This window comes from Bombina bombina, chromosome 2 (genome assembly GCF_027579735.1).
Source record: "Bombina bombina isolate aBomBom1 chromosome 2, aBomBom1.pri, whole genome shotgun sequence".
Taxonomy (NCBI): domain Eukaryota; kingdom Metazoa; phylum Chordata; class Amphibia; order Anura; family Bombinatoridae; genus Bombina; species Bombina bombina.
In genome coordinates this window covers 1,136,392,992-1,136,407,572 of record NC_069500.1, presented here as the reverse complement: position 1 = coordinate 1,136,407,572, position 14,581 = coordinate 1,136,392,992, and the positions used below count along the sequence as shown (strand labels likewise).

At 39.6% G+C, this 14,581-nt stretch overlaps 1 protein-coding gene across 1 annotated transcript in view; it reads right to left on the bottom strand.

Moving 5' to 3' along the window:
• Positions 1–14,581, bottom strand: part of KLHL2 (kelch like family member 2) — a 445,714-nt gene that overhangs the window by 345,652 nt on the left and 85,481 nt on the right. Inside the window, 1 exon segment of the mRNA XM_053703800.1 lies at positions 11,875–11,981. Within this exon segment, the coding sequence (XP_053559775.1) occupies positions 11,875–11,981 (107 nt within the window).

The window sequence follows — 14,581 nt, the reverse complement described above, 5'->3', positions numbered from 1 at the left end:
TCCGGACAAGATCCGCATACCAAAACCTGTGAGGCCATGCCGAGCTACCAGCAGAACAAACGAGCATTCCTTCAGAATCTTGGAGATTACTCTTGGAAGAAGAACTAGAGGCGGAAAGATATAGGCAGGATGATACTTCCAAGGAAGTGATAATGCATCCACTGCCTCCGCCTGAGGATCCCGGGATCTGGACAGATACCTGGGAAGTTTCTTGTTTAGATGAGAAGCCATCAGATCTATTTCTGGAAGTTCCCACATTTGAACAATCTGAAGAAATACCTCTGGGTGAAGAGACCATTTGCCCGGATGCAACGTTTGGCGACTGAGATAATCCGCTTCCCAATTGTCTATTCCAGGAATATGAACCGCAGAGATTAGACAGGAGCTGGATTCCGCCCAAACCAGAATTCGAGATACTTCTTTCATAGCCAGAGGACTGTGAGTCCCTCCTTGATGATTGATGTATGCCACAGTTGTGACATTGTCTGTCTGAAAACAAATGAACGATTCTCACTTCAGAAGAGGCCAAGACTGAAGAGCTCTGAAAATTGCACGGAGTTCCAAAATATTGATCGGTAATCTCACCTCCTGAGATTACCAAACTCCTTGTGCCGTCAGAGACCCCCACACAGCTCCCCAACCTGTAAGACTTGCATCTGTTGAAATTACAGTCCAGGTCGGAAGAACAAAAGAAGCCCCCTGAATTAAACGATGGTGATCTGTCCACCACGTCAGAGAGTGTCGTACAATCGGTTTTAAAGATATTAATTGAGATATCTTTGTGTAATCCCTGCACCATTGATTCAGCATACAGAGCTGAAGAGGCCGCATGTGAAAACGAGCAAAGGGGATCGCGTCCGATGCAGCAGTCATAAGACCTAGAATTTCCATGCATAAGGCTACCGAAGGGAATGATTGTGACTGAAGGTTTCGACAAGCTGAAATCAATTTTAGACGCCTCTTTTCTGTCAAAGACAGAGTCATGGACACTAAATCTATTTGGAAACCCAAAAAGGTTACCCTTGTCTGAGGAATCAATGAACTTTTTAGTAAATTGATCCTCCAACCATGATCTTGAAGAAACAACACAAGTCGATTCGTATGAGATTCTGCAAAATGTAAAGACTGAGCAAGTACCAAGATATCGTCCAAATAAGGAAATACCACAATACCCTGTTCACTGATTACAGACAGAAGGGCACCGAAAACCTTTGTAAAAATTCTTGGGGCTGTAGCTAGGCCAAACGGCAGAGCCACAAACTGGTAATGCTTGTCCAGGAAAGAGAATCTCAGGAACTGATAGTGATCTGGATGAATCGGAATATGCAGATATGCATCCTGTAAATCTATCGTGGACATATAATGCCCTTGCTGAACAAAAGGCAAGATAGTCCTTACAGTTATCATTTTGAATGTTGGTATCTTTACATAACGATTCAATATTTTTAGATCCAGAACTGGTCTGAAGGAATTCTCCTTCTTTGGTACAATGAAGAGATTTGAATAAAACCCCAGCCCCTGTTCCAGAACTGGAACTGGCATAATTACTCCAGCCAACTCTAGATCTGAAACACATTTCAGAAACGCTTGAGCTTTCGCTGGGTTTACTGGGACACGGGAAAGAAAAAATCTCTTTGCAGGAGGTCTTATCTTGAAACCAATTCTGTACCCTTCTGAAACGATGTTCTGAATCCAAAGATTGTGAACAGAATTGATCCAAATTTCTTTGAAAAAACGTAACCTGCCCCCTACCAGCTGGGCTGGAATGAGGGCCGCACCTTCATGTGGACTTAGAAGCTGGCTTTGCTTTTCTAGAAGGCTTGGATTTATTCCAGACTGGAGATGGTTTCCAAACTGAAACTGCTCCTGAGGAAGAAGGATCAGGCTTTTGTTCTTTGTTGAAACGAAAACGATTATTAGCCCTGTTTTTACCCTTAGATCTTTTATCCTGTGGTAAAAAAGTTCCTTTCCCACCAGTAACAGTTGAGATAATAGAATCCAACTGAGAACCAAATAATTTGTTACCCTGGAAAGAAATGGAAAGTAGAGTCGATTTAGAAGACATATCAGCATTCCAAGTTTTAAGCCATAAAGCTCTTCTAGCTAAAATAGCTAGAGACATAAACCTGACATCAACTCTGATAATATCAAAAAAGGCATCACAGATAAAATTATTAGCATGTTGCAGAAGAATAATAATATTATGAGAATCATGATCTGTTACTTGTTGCGCTAAAGTTTCCAACCAAAAAGTTGAAGCTGCAGCAACATCAGCCAATGATATAGCAGGTCTAAGAAGATTACCTGAACACAGATGAGCTTTTCTTAGAAAGGATTCAATTTTCCTATCTAAAGGATCCTTAAACGAACTACCATCTGACGTAGGAATAGTAGTACGTTTAGCAAGGGTAGAAATAGCCCCATCAACTTTAGGGATTTTGTCCCAAAATTCTAATCTATCAGACGGCACAGGATATAATTGCTTAAAACGTTTAGAAGGAGTAAATGAATTACCCAAATTATTCCATTCTCTGGAAATTACTTCAGAAATAGCACCAGGAACAGGAAAAACTTCTGGAATAACCACAGGAGATTTAAATACCTTATCTAAACGTTTAGATTTAGTATCAAGAGGACCAGAATCCTCTATTTCTAAAGCAATTAGTACTTCTTTAAGTAAAGAACGAATAAATTCCATTTTAAATAAATATGAAGATTTATCAGCATCAACCTCTGAGACAGAATCCTCTGAACTAGAAGAGTCATTAGAATCAGAATGATGATGTTCATTTAAAAATTCATCTGTATAAAGAGAAGTTTTAAAAGATTTTTTATGTTTACTAGAAGGAGGAATAACAGACATAGCCTTCTTGATGGATTCAGAAACAAAATCTCTTATGTTATCAGGAACACTCTGAACATAGATGTTGATGGAACTGCAACAGGTAATGGTACATTACTAAAGGAAATATTATCTGCATTAACGAGTTTGTCATGACAATTAGTACAAACAACAGCTGGAGGAACAGCTACCAAAAGTTTACAGCAGATACACTTAGCTTTGGTAGTTCCAGCACCAGACAGCGATTTTCCTGAAGTATCTTCTGACTCAGATGCAACGTGAGACATCTTGCAATATGTAAGAGAAAAAACAACATAAAAAGCAAAATTGATCAAATTCCTTAAATGACAGTTTCAGGAATGGGAACAAATGCCAAGGAACAAGCTTCTAGCAACCAGAAGCAATGAAAAATGAGACTTAAATAATGTGGAGACAAAAGCGACGCCCATATTTTTTAGCGCCAAAATAAGACGCCCACATTATTTGGCGGCTAAATGCTTTTGGCGCCAAAAATGACGCCACATCCGGAACGCCGACATTTTTGGCGCAAAAGAACGTCAAAAAAATGACGCAACTTCCGGCGACACGTATGACGCCGGAAACAGATAAGAATTTTTGCGTCAAAAAAGTCCGCGCCAGAATGACGTAATAAAATGAAGCATTTTCAGCCCCCGCGAGCCTAACAGCCCACAGGGAAAAAGTCAAATTTTTTTAAGGTAAGAAAAAAATAATTGATTCAAATGCATTATCCCAAATATGAAACTGACTGTCTGAAAATAAGGAATGTTGAACATCCTGAGTCAAGGCAAATAAATGTTTGAATACATATATTTAGAACTTTATAAAAAAGTGCCCAACCATAGCTTAGAGTGTCACAGAAAATAAGATTTACTTACCCCAGGACACTCATCTACATGTTTGTAGAAAGCCAAACCAGTACTGAAACGAAAATCAGCAGAGGTAATGGTATATATAAGAGTATATCGTCGATCTGAAAAGGGAGGTAAGAGATGAATCTCTACGACCGATAACAGAGAACCTATGAAATAGACCCCGTAGAAGGAGATCATTGCATTCAAATAGGCAATACTCTCCTCACATCCCTCTGACATTCACTGCACGCTGAGAGGAAAACCGGGCTCCAACCTGCTGCGGAGCGCATATCAACGTAGAATCTAGCACAAACTTACTTCACCACCTCCATAGGAGGCAAAGTTTGTAAAACTGATTTGTGGGTGTGGTGAGGGGTATATTTATAGGCATTTTAAGGTTTGGGAAACTTTGCCCCTCCTGGTAAGAATGTATATCCCATACGTCACTAGCTCATGGACTCTTGCTAATTACATGAAAGAAATATATACCCATAAATAAAAATAACAAACATGCATATAATTTTCTCTCAATACAACATATTAATACAAGTACAAAAGGCTTCCCTATCCTCCTAAGTATGAAAAACTCATATAATGCAACTAGATAAGTATATATGTAAATGTTACAATGAATTTCAAACTATCTTAAATCCTAATACACATCCTAATGCAGAAACTACACAGAGAAACAAAATATATAAATATTATTTCTTTATTTCACCACATAAATGGTTGTAGGTCTATGTCTACATTGAGCCCTTGTGGTACTAAATTACCCAACTGATAAATCCATTTGGTTTCACACTTTCTAAGATGTGTAAGCCTGACAAACTGATCCCTACAAGGAGATATCTGCTCAAGTACCCTGATGTGAGGTTATACGGATCCTTATTATGTTTAACGCTAAAATGGTCAGATACACTGTGATTTTCAAAGCCATTTTTAATCATTTTCTATGTGTTCATATAACCTCTTGCTCTTTCATTTTGTGCGACCAATATAAATGTTTCCACATTCACATTCCAATTGGTATACCACACATGTTGCATGGCATGTACCCCTAAACTCAGTACTAAAACTCTTTATTCTTTTAACTTTATGTGAGTGCATTTTTAGCAGATGTGTGTGTTATAATAAATATCAATGTGTATCTTGGATGGGCTTTTTTTTTTTTTGTCTTACATGTTTAACAATCCTTTTGGTCTATGATTGCACAAGCTGTATGTAAATTACACAAACGATTTTATTTATATATGATAGCATTTGGCGGCGAAATGGTGGCATAAAATATACCAAAATGGGCCTAGATCAATACCTTGGGCTGCCTACTTAAAAAATAACATGGATTTATGCTTACCAGATAAATCCCTTTCCTTCCTGGCAGGGAGAGTCCACGACTTCATTCCTTACTGTTAGGAAATACAACACCTGGCCACAAGGAGGAGGCAAAGACACCCCAGCCAAAGTCTTAAATATCCCTCCTACTTCCCCTATACCCCAGTCATTCTACAGAGGGAACAAAGAAAAGTAGAACAAACACAAACATCAGGGTATAAAAGGTGCCAGAAGAAATAATATAAAAAGGGAGCCGCACCCCCCCAAAAAAAAATTACGGGCGGGGTCATGGACTCTCCCTGCCAGGAAGGAATTTATCTGTATCATTGTGTGCAAATACGAACTTGGTCACATATTCTGGGAAAGTGCCTTATAAAGACAATTCTATGTTAGCACTGTTTCATTTAGTTTGTTTGGCGGTTCAGATATGTGCCATTAGGTGAAATATTACGGAACCTTAGTAAGGGCTGCCATATCATCATTTAATCCTTTCATCAGTTGATTTTGTTGTTAGATATTTTAAGTTTGTTATGATTCGAACCATATGCTTATTGTTCAGGAATGTTTTTTAATTGATGCCAGCATCTCATTTTATTGTATTAATAGATGTAATAAATTTAATTTTATTTCTTGGATACAATATTAATCATTTGATACATGTGTACAAAAATTAACCATTTATTATCTTATATTTACTAGAGGTACGACTCTTGTTTAGATAAGTATTTATAGTTTTATTTATCTTTAATCTAGCCTGTTTTTTAATGTTCTAATATATATCTGTAATTAAGGATCTTAAGGACAGTTTGCAATTAAGTTTTAGTATACATCCTAAGTTAAGTTCATAAGGGAAATATATTTAAATCATTGGCACAATTTCTATTTATGTACTATTCTTTCACTCATATATTACGGTATTTACCAAGATTGGTTTATATCATTTAAAATAATTCATTTATATCAAACTTTCCAGCTATCTGTAGCGCGATCCCACCCCCCCTTTTGTATTTCAAGCATAAATTAGGTTTTCCTTCCATAAAGGCAGGGAGAGTCCACGACTTAATTCCTTACTGTTGGGAAAACTATACCCAAGCTGCAGAGGACACTGAAAGAATAACGGGAGGGAACAAAAAAAAAAAAGAAAAAGAAGGAGGCGGACCCTATTCTGAGGGCACCGCAGCCTGCAAAACTTTTCTCCTGAACACATAAAACTTGTAAAATTTAGAAAAAGTGTGTAAGGAGGACCAGGTAGCCACCTTACAAATCTGATCCATAGAGGCTTCATTCTTAAAAGCCCAGGAGGAAGCCATTGCTCTAGTGGAATGAGCCGTTATCCTCTCAGGAGACTGCCGCCCCGCTGTATCATAAGCTAAGCGGATGACACTTCTTAACCAGAAAGATAGGGAAGCCGTAGTAGGCTTCTGTCCCTTACGCTTCCCCCTATAGATGACAAACAAAGAGGAAGATTGTCTGAATTCCTTAGTAGCCTGAAGATAGAACTTTAAGGCACGAACCACATCTAGATTGTGAAGAAAGCTTTCCTTCACTGAAGAAGGATTAGGACACAAGGAAGGAACAACAATTTCTTGATTAATGTTATCATCCGACACCACCTTAGGGAGGAACCCTAATTTAGTAGGTAAAACCGCCTTATCAGCATGAAAAACAAGATAATAGGAGTCACATTGCAAAGCAGAAATCTCAAACTCTGCACGTAGAAGCAATAGCCAGCAAAAAAAGAACCTTCCAAGATAACAATTTAATGTCAACAGTATGCATAGGCTCAAACGGAGCCTGCTGCAAAACACTAAGAACAAGATTTAGGCACCAAGGTGGAGCCCCAGATATAAACACAGGTCTGATCCTAGTCAGAGCCCTAACAAAGGACTGCACATCTGGAAGCTCAGCCAATCTTTTGTGCAGTAACACAGACAGGGCCGATATCTGTCCCTTCAGGGAACAAGCAAATAGACCCTTCTCCAAAAGATAAAATTCTGGCAACCTTAACCTTATGCCAGGAAAAGCCACGCTCTTCACACCAGTACAAGTAAGTCCTCCACACTTTATGGTAGATACGACAAGTAACTGGCTTACGAGCTTGAACCAGAGTGTCCATAACACTCTCAGAGAACCCTCTCTTGGCTAAGTGTTCAATCTCCACACAGTCAGCCTCAGATTTTGATTTACAAAGAGACCCTGTATCAGATCTCTGGGACAAGGTAACCTCCACTTGAGGAGATGAGGTCATCCCAACCAGATCCGCAAACCACGTCCTTCGCGGCCACGATGGAGCAATCAGAATCACTGATGCTCGCTCCTGCTTAATGTGAGCCACCACACGAGGGAGAAGCAGTAATGGAGGAAAAAGATACGAGTCTGAACCTCCATAGTACTGATAGGGCATCTATCAATTCCGCCTGAGGATCTCTCGACCTCAACCTGTACCTGGGTAGCTTGGTATTGAGGTGGGATGCCATCAGATTTATCTCCGGCATCCCTTACTCGCTGCATATCTCTGCAAACAACTCGGGTGGAGAGACCATTTGCCTGGGTGAAAGGATTGCCTGTTGAGAAAGTCCGCTTCCCAGTTGTCCACACCCAGAATGTGGATCGCTGACAGCGTACATCTGAGTCTCCACCCACTCTAGTATCTGAGATACTTCTCTCATTGTCAAGGAACTTCTCGTTTCCCCCTGATGGTTGATGTAGGCAACCGAGGTTATATTGTCTGATTGGAATCTGATAAACTGGGATGAACCTAGAAGGGGCCAAGCCTTCAAGGCATTAAAAATTGCTTTCAATATATAGATCGGAAGGGAGGACTCCTTATGAGTCCACAGTCCTTGTGCCTTCTTGGCACCCCAAACGGCTCCGCAGCCGGAAAGGCTTGCGTCCATAGTCATAATCTCCCAGGACGTCTCAAGAAGCACATGCCTTGGGACAGATGATCTGGACAGAGCCACCAAGAGAGCGAGTGTCTCGACAGGTTGTCCAGCACAATCTGTTGAGACAGATTTGAATGGTCACTGTTCCATTGTCTTAGCATGCATAGTTGTAAGGGTCAGAGATGGAATCCGGCAAAAGGAATGATGTCCATACAAGACACCACGAGTATAATCACCTCCATACACTGATCCACTGAGGGTCTCCAGGAGGCCAAGACATGCAGTAGTTAGCTTGCAAGGTCTCTGATCTGTGAGGAATATTCTCATGGATATGGAATCTATTACTGTCCCCAGGAAATTCACCCTTAAACTTGGAAAAGAGTTCTTACTCCAAGTACATTTTCCATCCATGTGATCGAAGAAGACTGAGAAGGGACTCTGAATGTTCTTCTGCTAGACAAAACATGGTGTCTGCACCAAGATTTCACCCAGGTAAGGCGCTACTGCAATACCTTGTGTTCTGGCAACATAATAAATCAATAAAACCGCAAACCTCTTTGTGCTGTAGGTACCGGGACAATTACTCCTAGAGAGGAGAGATCCCGTACGCAACACTCTTTTCTGGTCTTGTAGAAAGACTGGAGAGTAGGAATCTGCCCCTGGGCAGATGAGACTTGAATCCTATCCTGTATCCTTGAGATACAACCTCCAGGACCCAAGGATCCTGTACATCCTGGAACCAAGCGTCTGATAAAAGAGACAGTCTGCCCCCTACTCAATCCGATCCCAGATCAGGGGCCACCCCTTCATGCCGATTTGTTGTCGGCGGGCTTTTTAGTCTGTTAGGACTTATTCCAGGACTGAGCCGGCTTCCAAGTACTTTTGGGCTGCTCGGACTTGGATGAGGATTGCTGTCCCTTAGGCCTATTTTTCTTATCCTGCGGATGGAAGGCACCTTTCCCTCCGGTAACAGTAGAAATAATCAAGTCCAGCCCTGGACCGAATAAAATCTTCCCCTTGAAAGGAAGAGAAAGGAGTCTGGATTTAGAAGTCATATCCACAGACCAAAAGTTCAACCAGAGAGTCTGGCGGACTAGGACCACAAAGCCAGAAGCATTCGCATTTAATCTGCATATTCACATCACAGATGAAGGAGTTAGCAATTCTCAGAGCCTTAATTCTCTCCTGTATACCCCGTATCTTGAAACATCTTCCCCAGAAAATTTTCTTATCCATAGGCTCTCTAAAAGAAGAACTATCCTCCAGAGGGATAGTAGTACGCTTAGCCAGCGTAAAAATAGCACCATCTACCTTAGGGATGGAACCCCACAAATCTAATTGAGAGCCAGGGACTTGGAATATTTTTTTTTAAAGTAGAAGAGGGGGAAAAAGAAGTTCCTATTCTTTCCCATCTTAACTGGCACAGGAAAAGTCAGAGGGACCTTCCTGTCTTCATGAATCCTATCTAATTTAGGGATCTTAGGTTCCTCAGAGAGTGTAGCCTCTGGAACCTCAAGCGTAGACAGAACCTCCTTTAATAAAAAAACACAAATAGATCGGAAGGGAGGACTTTTGAATCTAAAAGGAGGGTTCCTCCGCTGAAGGAGGTTTAGAAACTGAAGTTTCCGACTCAGAAAGTTCAACCTCTGAAGCTACAGAGGTTAACTCATCCTCGGATAGCTGCAACATAGTAGCTAAATCCGACAAATATTTAGATGACTCTAGGTCAGGAGAACTATGTTTAACCTCTTACGTTTGCTAGAGCGAGGTAAGGCCTCCAGGGCCACAGACACCGCCGGCTGTAACTGTGCGGTAAAGACCGCCGGAAAAAGGCCCCCTCCAGATGGAGGTTTAGTTGAGCCGCGGGGAACTGCATGTGGACCGGGTAGTGTAGAAAGGGTAGTAATCTCTCTGGACACAAATGACTGAGAGGTAGACAGCTCAGAGGGCCTGATAGCGCTATGAGTATTAGCAGGCTTGTCTCCCTTCTTAGACTTTAGAACAGTGCTTAGGCAAATGGAACAAAATTGAGCAGGTGGGCAAACCCCGGGCTCCTCACAATATAAACAGAAATAATTCATCAGTACAGAAGGAGCGGAACCTTCTAATGTCGTATCAGAATCCTCCATAGCCAAGATATATTCACAGAAGGACAGACAAAAGTTAACGCTTTTATTAAAAAAAAAACGCACCTTTATAATGCCAATGGCTGGGGCACTCACCACCTCCTAGACCCAGACAGCTAACAGCGAAAATACTCTCCTTAGGAGTGATGTCTGCAGCAGGATCATAGGAGAATGAAAAGACCGCACCCGGTCACATGGTGCGTAGGACACTCAAAAAACAAAGTGAAACCTATTTGTTCCAAGCCAAAAAAGTATAGAAAAAGTGTAAGCATAAAAACGGTCTTATTCTCCAGGATCAATGCTGTGGAACAGACACAGCCTCTCAAGTGTGACAGGCTTGCAGCAACGCTTCTGACATGGACTTGAGTGTGTAACAGAAAGCAGTGAAACTCGTCAACACTGATTGCTCAGGAGCTGTTAGGCGACAGTCTGGATGGGTTCGCAGAAAAACTTTCCCTGCATCTCCAGAATCTAACTTTCATCAATACTCTCACTGAGAGGTTGACATGATTACTTAAAACTCCAGTCCTTTCTTGAAGGGAACATACCCATTACAGGACTATCCAAATCTTCTGACACTTCTCTGCCACATCCTATAGTGACGAAAGGCAAAGAATGACTGGGGGAAGTGGGAGGGATATTTAAACTTTTGGCTGGGTTGTCTTTGCCTCCTCCTGGTGGCTAGGTGTTGTATTTCCCCATCAGTAAGGAATTAAGTTGTGGACTCTCCCTGCTTTATGGAAGGAAATATAGTTTTGATTAGCAAATAAAAAAAGCAAGGCTCTATTTCTGTTTAAATGGTTCTCTAGAATTTTGGGCAAGTTTTATTTTGACATTCCTGATAGCAAAGGCTCTATTTCTGTTTAAATTTTTCTCTAGTATTTTGGGCAAGTTTTATTTTGACATTCCTGGTAGCAAAGGTGTTCATTTTAAATTTACTGTCCCTTTAAACACATTTGGAGTTGCAAAAAGATTTGCATACAAAATAAAATTTTGATAGCTAAAATTTACATTATTTGTCGTCCAGGGACATACCCCTTGAAAAGTGTATGTAGTATGTGTATGATTTCACCTTCGCTATGGCCAATTAGAGATAGACATAAATGAGCTCCTGTGATGTCCAAGCAATTGTGTATCATGTTGTAGGAAAGGGTTCCAGATCTTTCAGGTTGCACTCCTTCCACTCAGGGGAAGGGGGGGTCGTCAATGGGAAAATCCTCCACAATTTAGGGATCAATTTATTTAAGTGTGAGTGGACATGATCCGATATAGCGGATCATGTCCGCTGCACATCGATATATGCCGAAAGCGTACGCTATCGGCATTTATCAGTGCACCAGCAGTCCTTGTGAACTGCTGGTGCAATGCCGCCCCCTGCAGATTTGCAGGGGGTGTTAATCAACCCGATCGTATTTGATCGGGTTGATTTCTGTCTGCCGCCTCAGAGCAGGCGGACAGGTGATGGAGCAGTGGTCCAAAATAGTTTTCTTTGTTAATTTTGCACTCTTTTCCTGTAACTAAACTCTGAAAATGTTGAGTTTTCAGAATCATTAATTCAGAAAGATATCACAGACAGACAGTTTTAGAATTTTCTACAAGATTACAATAAAAGTCTTGTAATTACAAGGGGTTTCATGTAAATTTACAGTACCATCAAAAGAAAAAAAAAGTGCAGTATATATCCCTACCTGTTTTCAAGCAATTATAAAAGTCAATCTTTGTAGGCTCACCGCCAGTCGAGTCCCTGCTAACTCGTTTGATTATTATTATTTTTTCATTCCAAAAATGAATAAGAAAGAAAAGCATTTTGGTACCTGTAAACATAGCGTGGAAGTAAGGGCTGCAGGCCGCCAGCACAATTTTATGAGCAGAAATCTCCACATCTTCCGCTACTATTGTCACATCACACAGCAAATTCTGACTGTAGGGAAGGGATAAAGCACAGATAGGTTTACATCAGTCAGTAAAAGCAAATTTTCACGTATCATGCACAGATTGTTCATGCACTTTATAGAGAACTGTAAACTAAAGATTACAACAGAAGATCCTCTGTTTAATCTGTAGCTATAAAGCCATGAGCTGCTGAAAGGGCCATGAAACCCAAATTTTTTCTTTCATGATTTAGAAAGAGAATGCAATTTTAAACATCTTTCAAATTTACTTATATTATCTAATTTGTTTTATTCTCTTGATATTCTTTGCTGAAAAGCATATCTAGATATGCTCAGTAGCTGCTGATTGGTTGCTGCACATAGAAGCCTTGTGTGATTGGCTCACCATGTGCATTGCTTTGTCTTCAACTAAGGATATCTAAAAAATGAAGCTAAATAAATAATAGAAGTAAATTGTAATGTTGTTTAAATTTGTATTCTCTATCTGAATCATGAAAAAAAGATTTTGGGTTTATTGGCCCTTTAAATGTATGAAGTAAAAAAGAGATTGAAATCACAAAGAGGAATGTAAAGCAGGAATTTATGAATCAGAGACAAGACAGTGTCATCTTCAAAAGCAACAGAGCTTTTCACAATAACCCTGCATTGTCTCTGTGCTTTGTCATTGTAAAATACACCATAACAATATGCTCTTTAACTCTTCTGCTACTGAGCCATTTTCATACGCTCCAGAGGTTTGGCCTTCATTGCATTTACACATGAATTATAATCTTTTTTTCTGTGAGGTACCCTCTCAAATTATACCTATTTTTTTAATCAGATCAAACAGTTTTATAAAATAACTTTATTTTGCAGAAATATCATAAATATGAGAACACCACCACCACCACATTAAATGCTAAAATATAAATGTTGGTGTAATCTGTACTGTATATAGTAAAATAACAGCATGGAATGGGAGTCATTGTTTTCTAAATATATCAAATACACATATTATTTCTCACATTTAGCATCAGTTCACCATCCCAAAATATCCAAATGTAGGATTGTATACTTTATGGATCAATTAAAATTAAAGGGACAGTCTAGGACAAAATAAACTTTCATGATTCAGATAGAGCATGTAATTTTAAACAATTTCCAATTTACTTTTATCACCAATTTTGCTTTGTTCTCTTGGTATTCTTACTTGAAAGCTTAACCTAGGAGGTTCATATGCTAATTTCTTAGACCTTGAAGGCCACCTCTTTTCAGAATGCATTTGAACAGTTTTTCACCACTACAGGGTGTTAGTTCACAAATTTCATACAGATAACACTGGGCTCGTGCACGTGAAGTTATCTGGGAGCAGGCACTGATTGGCTAGACTGCAAGTCTGTCAAAAGAACTGAAATAAAGGGGCAGTTTGCAGAGGCTTAGATACAAGATAATCACAGAGGTTAAAAGTATATTAATATAACTGTGTTGGTTATGCAAAACTGGGGAATGGGTAATAAAGGGATTATCTATCTTTTAAAACAATAAAAATTCTGGTGTAGACTGTCCCTTTAACAATTAAATATTAGAAGAGAGGACAATTTTTATTTTTGTCACTATTCACCATCTTGCAACTTATGCAGAAAATGTAGAAAACGCATCTAACCAAACAAAAATTCTCAATTCCCATAGGGGTGATTTAATCAATTTTGAAACTGTGTGCATGTTCCTATCCCCATCCAAAATCACTCAGAATAGCAAAACATATTTAAAGAAAAAAACAAAACACACAACAAAATAAAAAAAATAAACTTACATTTGTGTCTGTATGTTTATTGTCTTTAGTGGGAGAGGGTCACCTTTGTGGACACTGTCACCTACTAAAGACAGGGGTATGAGGCCTCTTATTGGAAAGAGGGGGTTTCCCCTCTTTTGAACTGGAGTCTCATACCCCTTTGTGTGGAATTTTGGTTCTAAAAGTGCCCCCTTCTCAAACAGTATGGCTGTCTACGTAGGGCACATGATCACGACACCGTATGCATCTGTATCAAGAGACTGTATCTGCTCAGGGAGCAGCAAGTACGGTGTAATGCTTCCCACAACATGAAATGAGTCATTCACATCACCTAGCTCTCTGAGCAGGTGAAATCTCTTGTTGCAGGTGCATGTGACATACTTACATATGCTATGAATGTTCTATGCATACTAAAAGAAATCCCTAAAACATTGATAGTTCATACTAGGATACTGTGTCCAATATATCTTTATTACAAATGATTTACCTAATCAAAATTGAAATGTACTCGTGCATTAAAAAGTCCCATTAACATGAATGTTTTTAAACATGTAATGAGTTATATTTCCACATTATTCTTCCAAGATTACGCAAAACATCTGGTTTAAAATTAGCCTTGTGATGAGTACACACATATAGAATTTGTTATAAGGAGGTGGCTTCATTTCCTGTCAATTTAAGAGCTGATAATATCCAACATGACGGCTATTACCAAGACACAGCAGCCTTTAAAATGTATCACGTCACAAAGATGTCTTAGACAACATATCAGGCCACACCTGTACTAATGTGGAAGTATGTAAAATCTTCTTGTCATATTAATTAGTCCAATTTATACAGCTCATAAACAAAAGTATT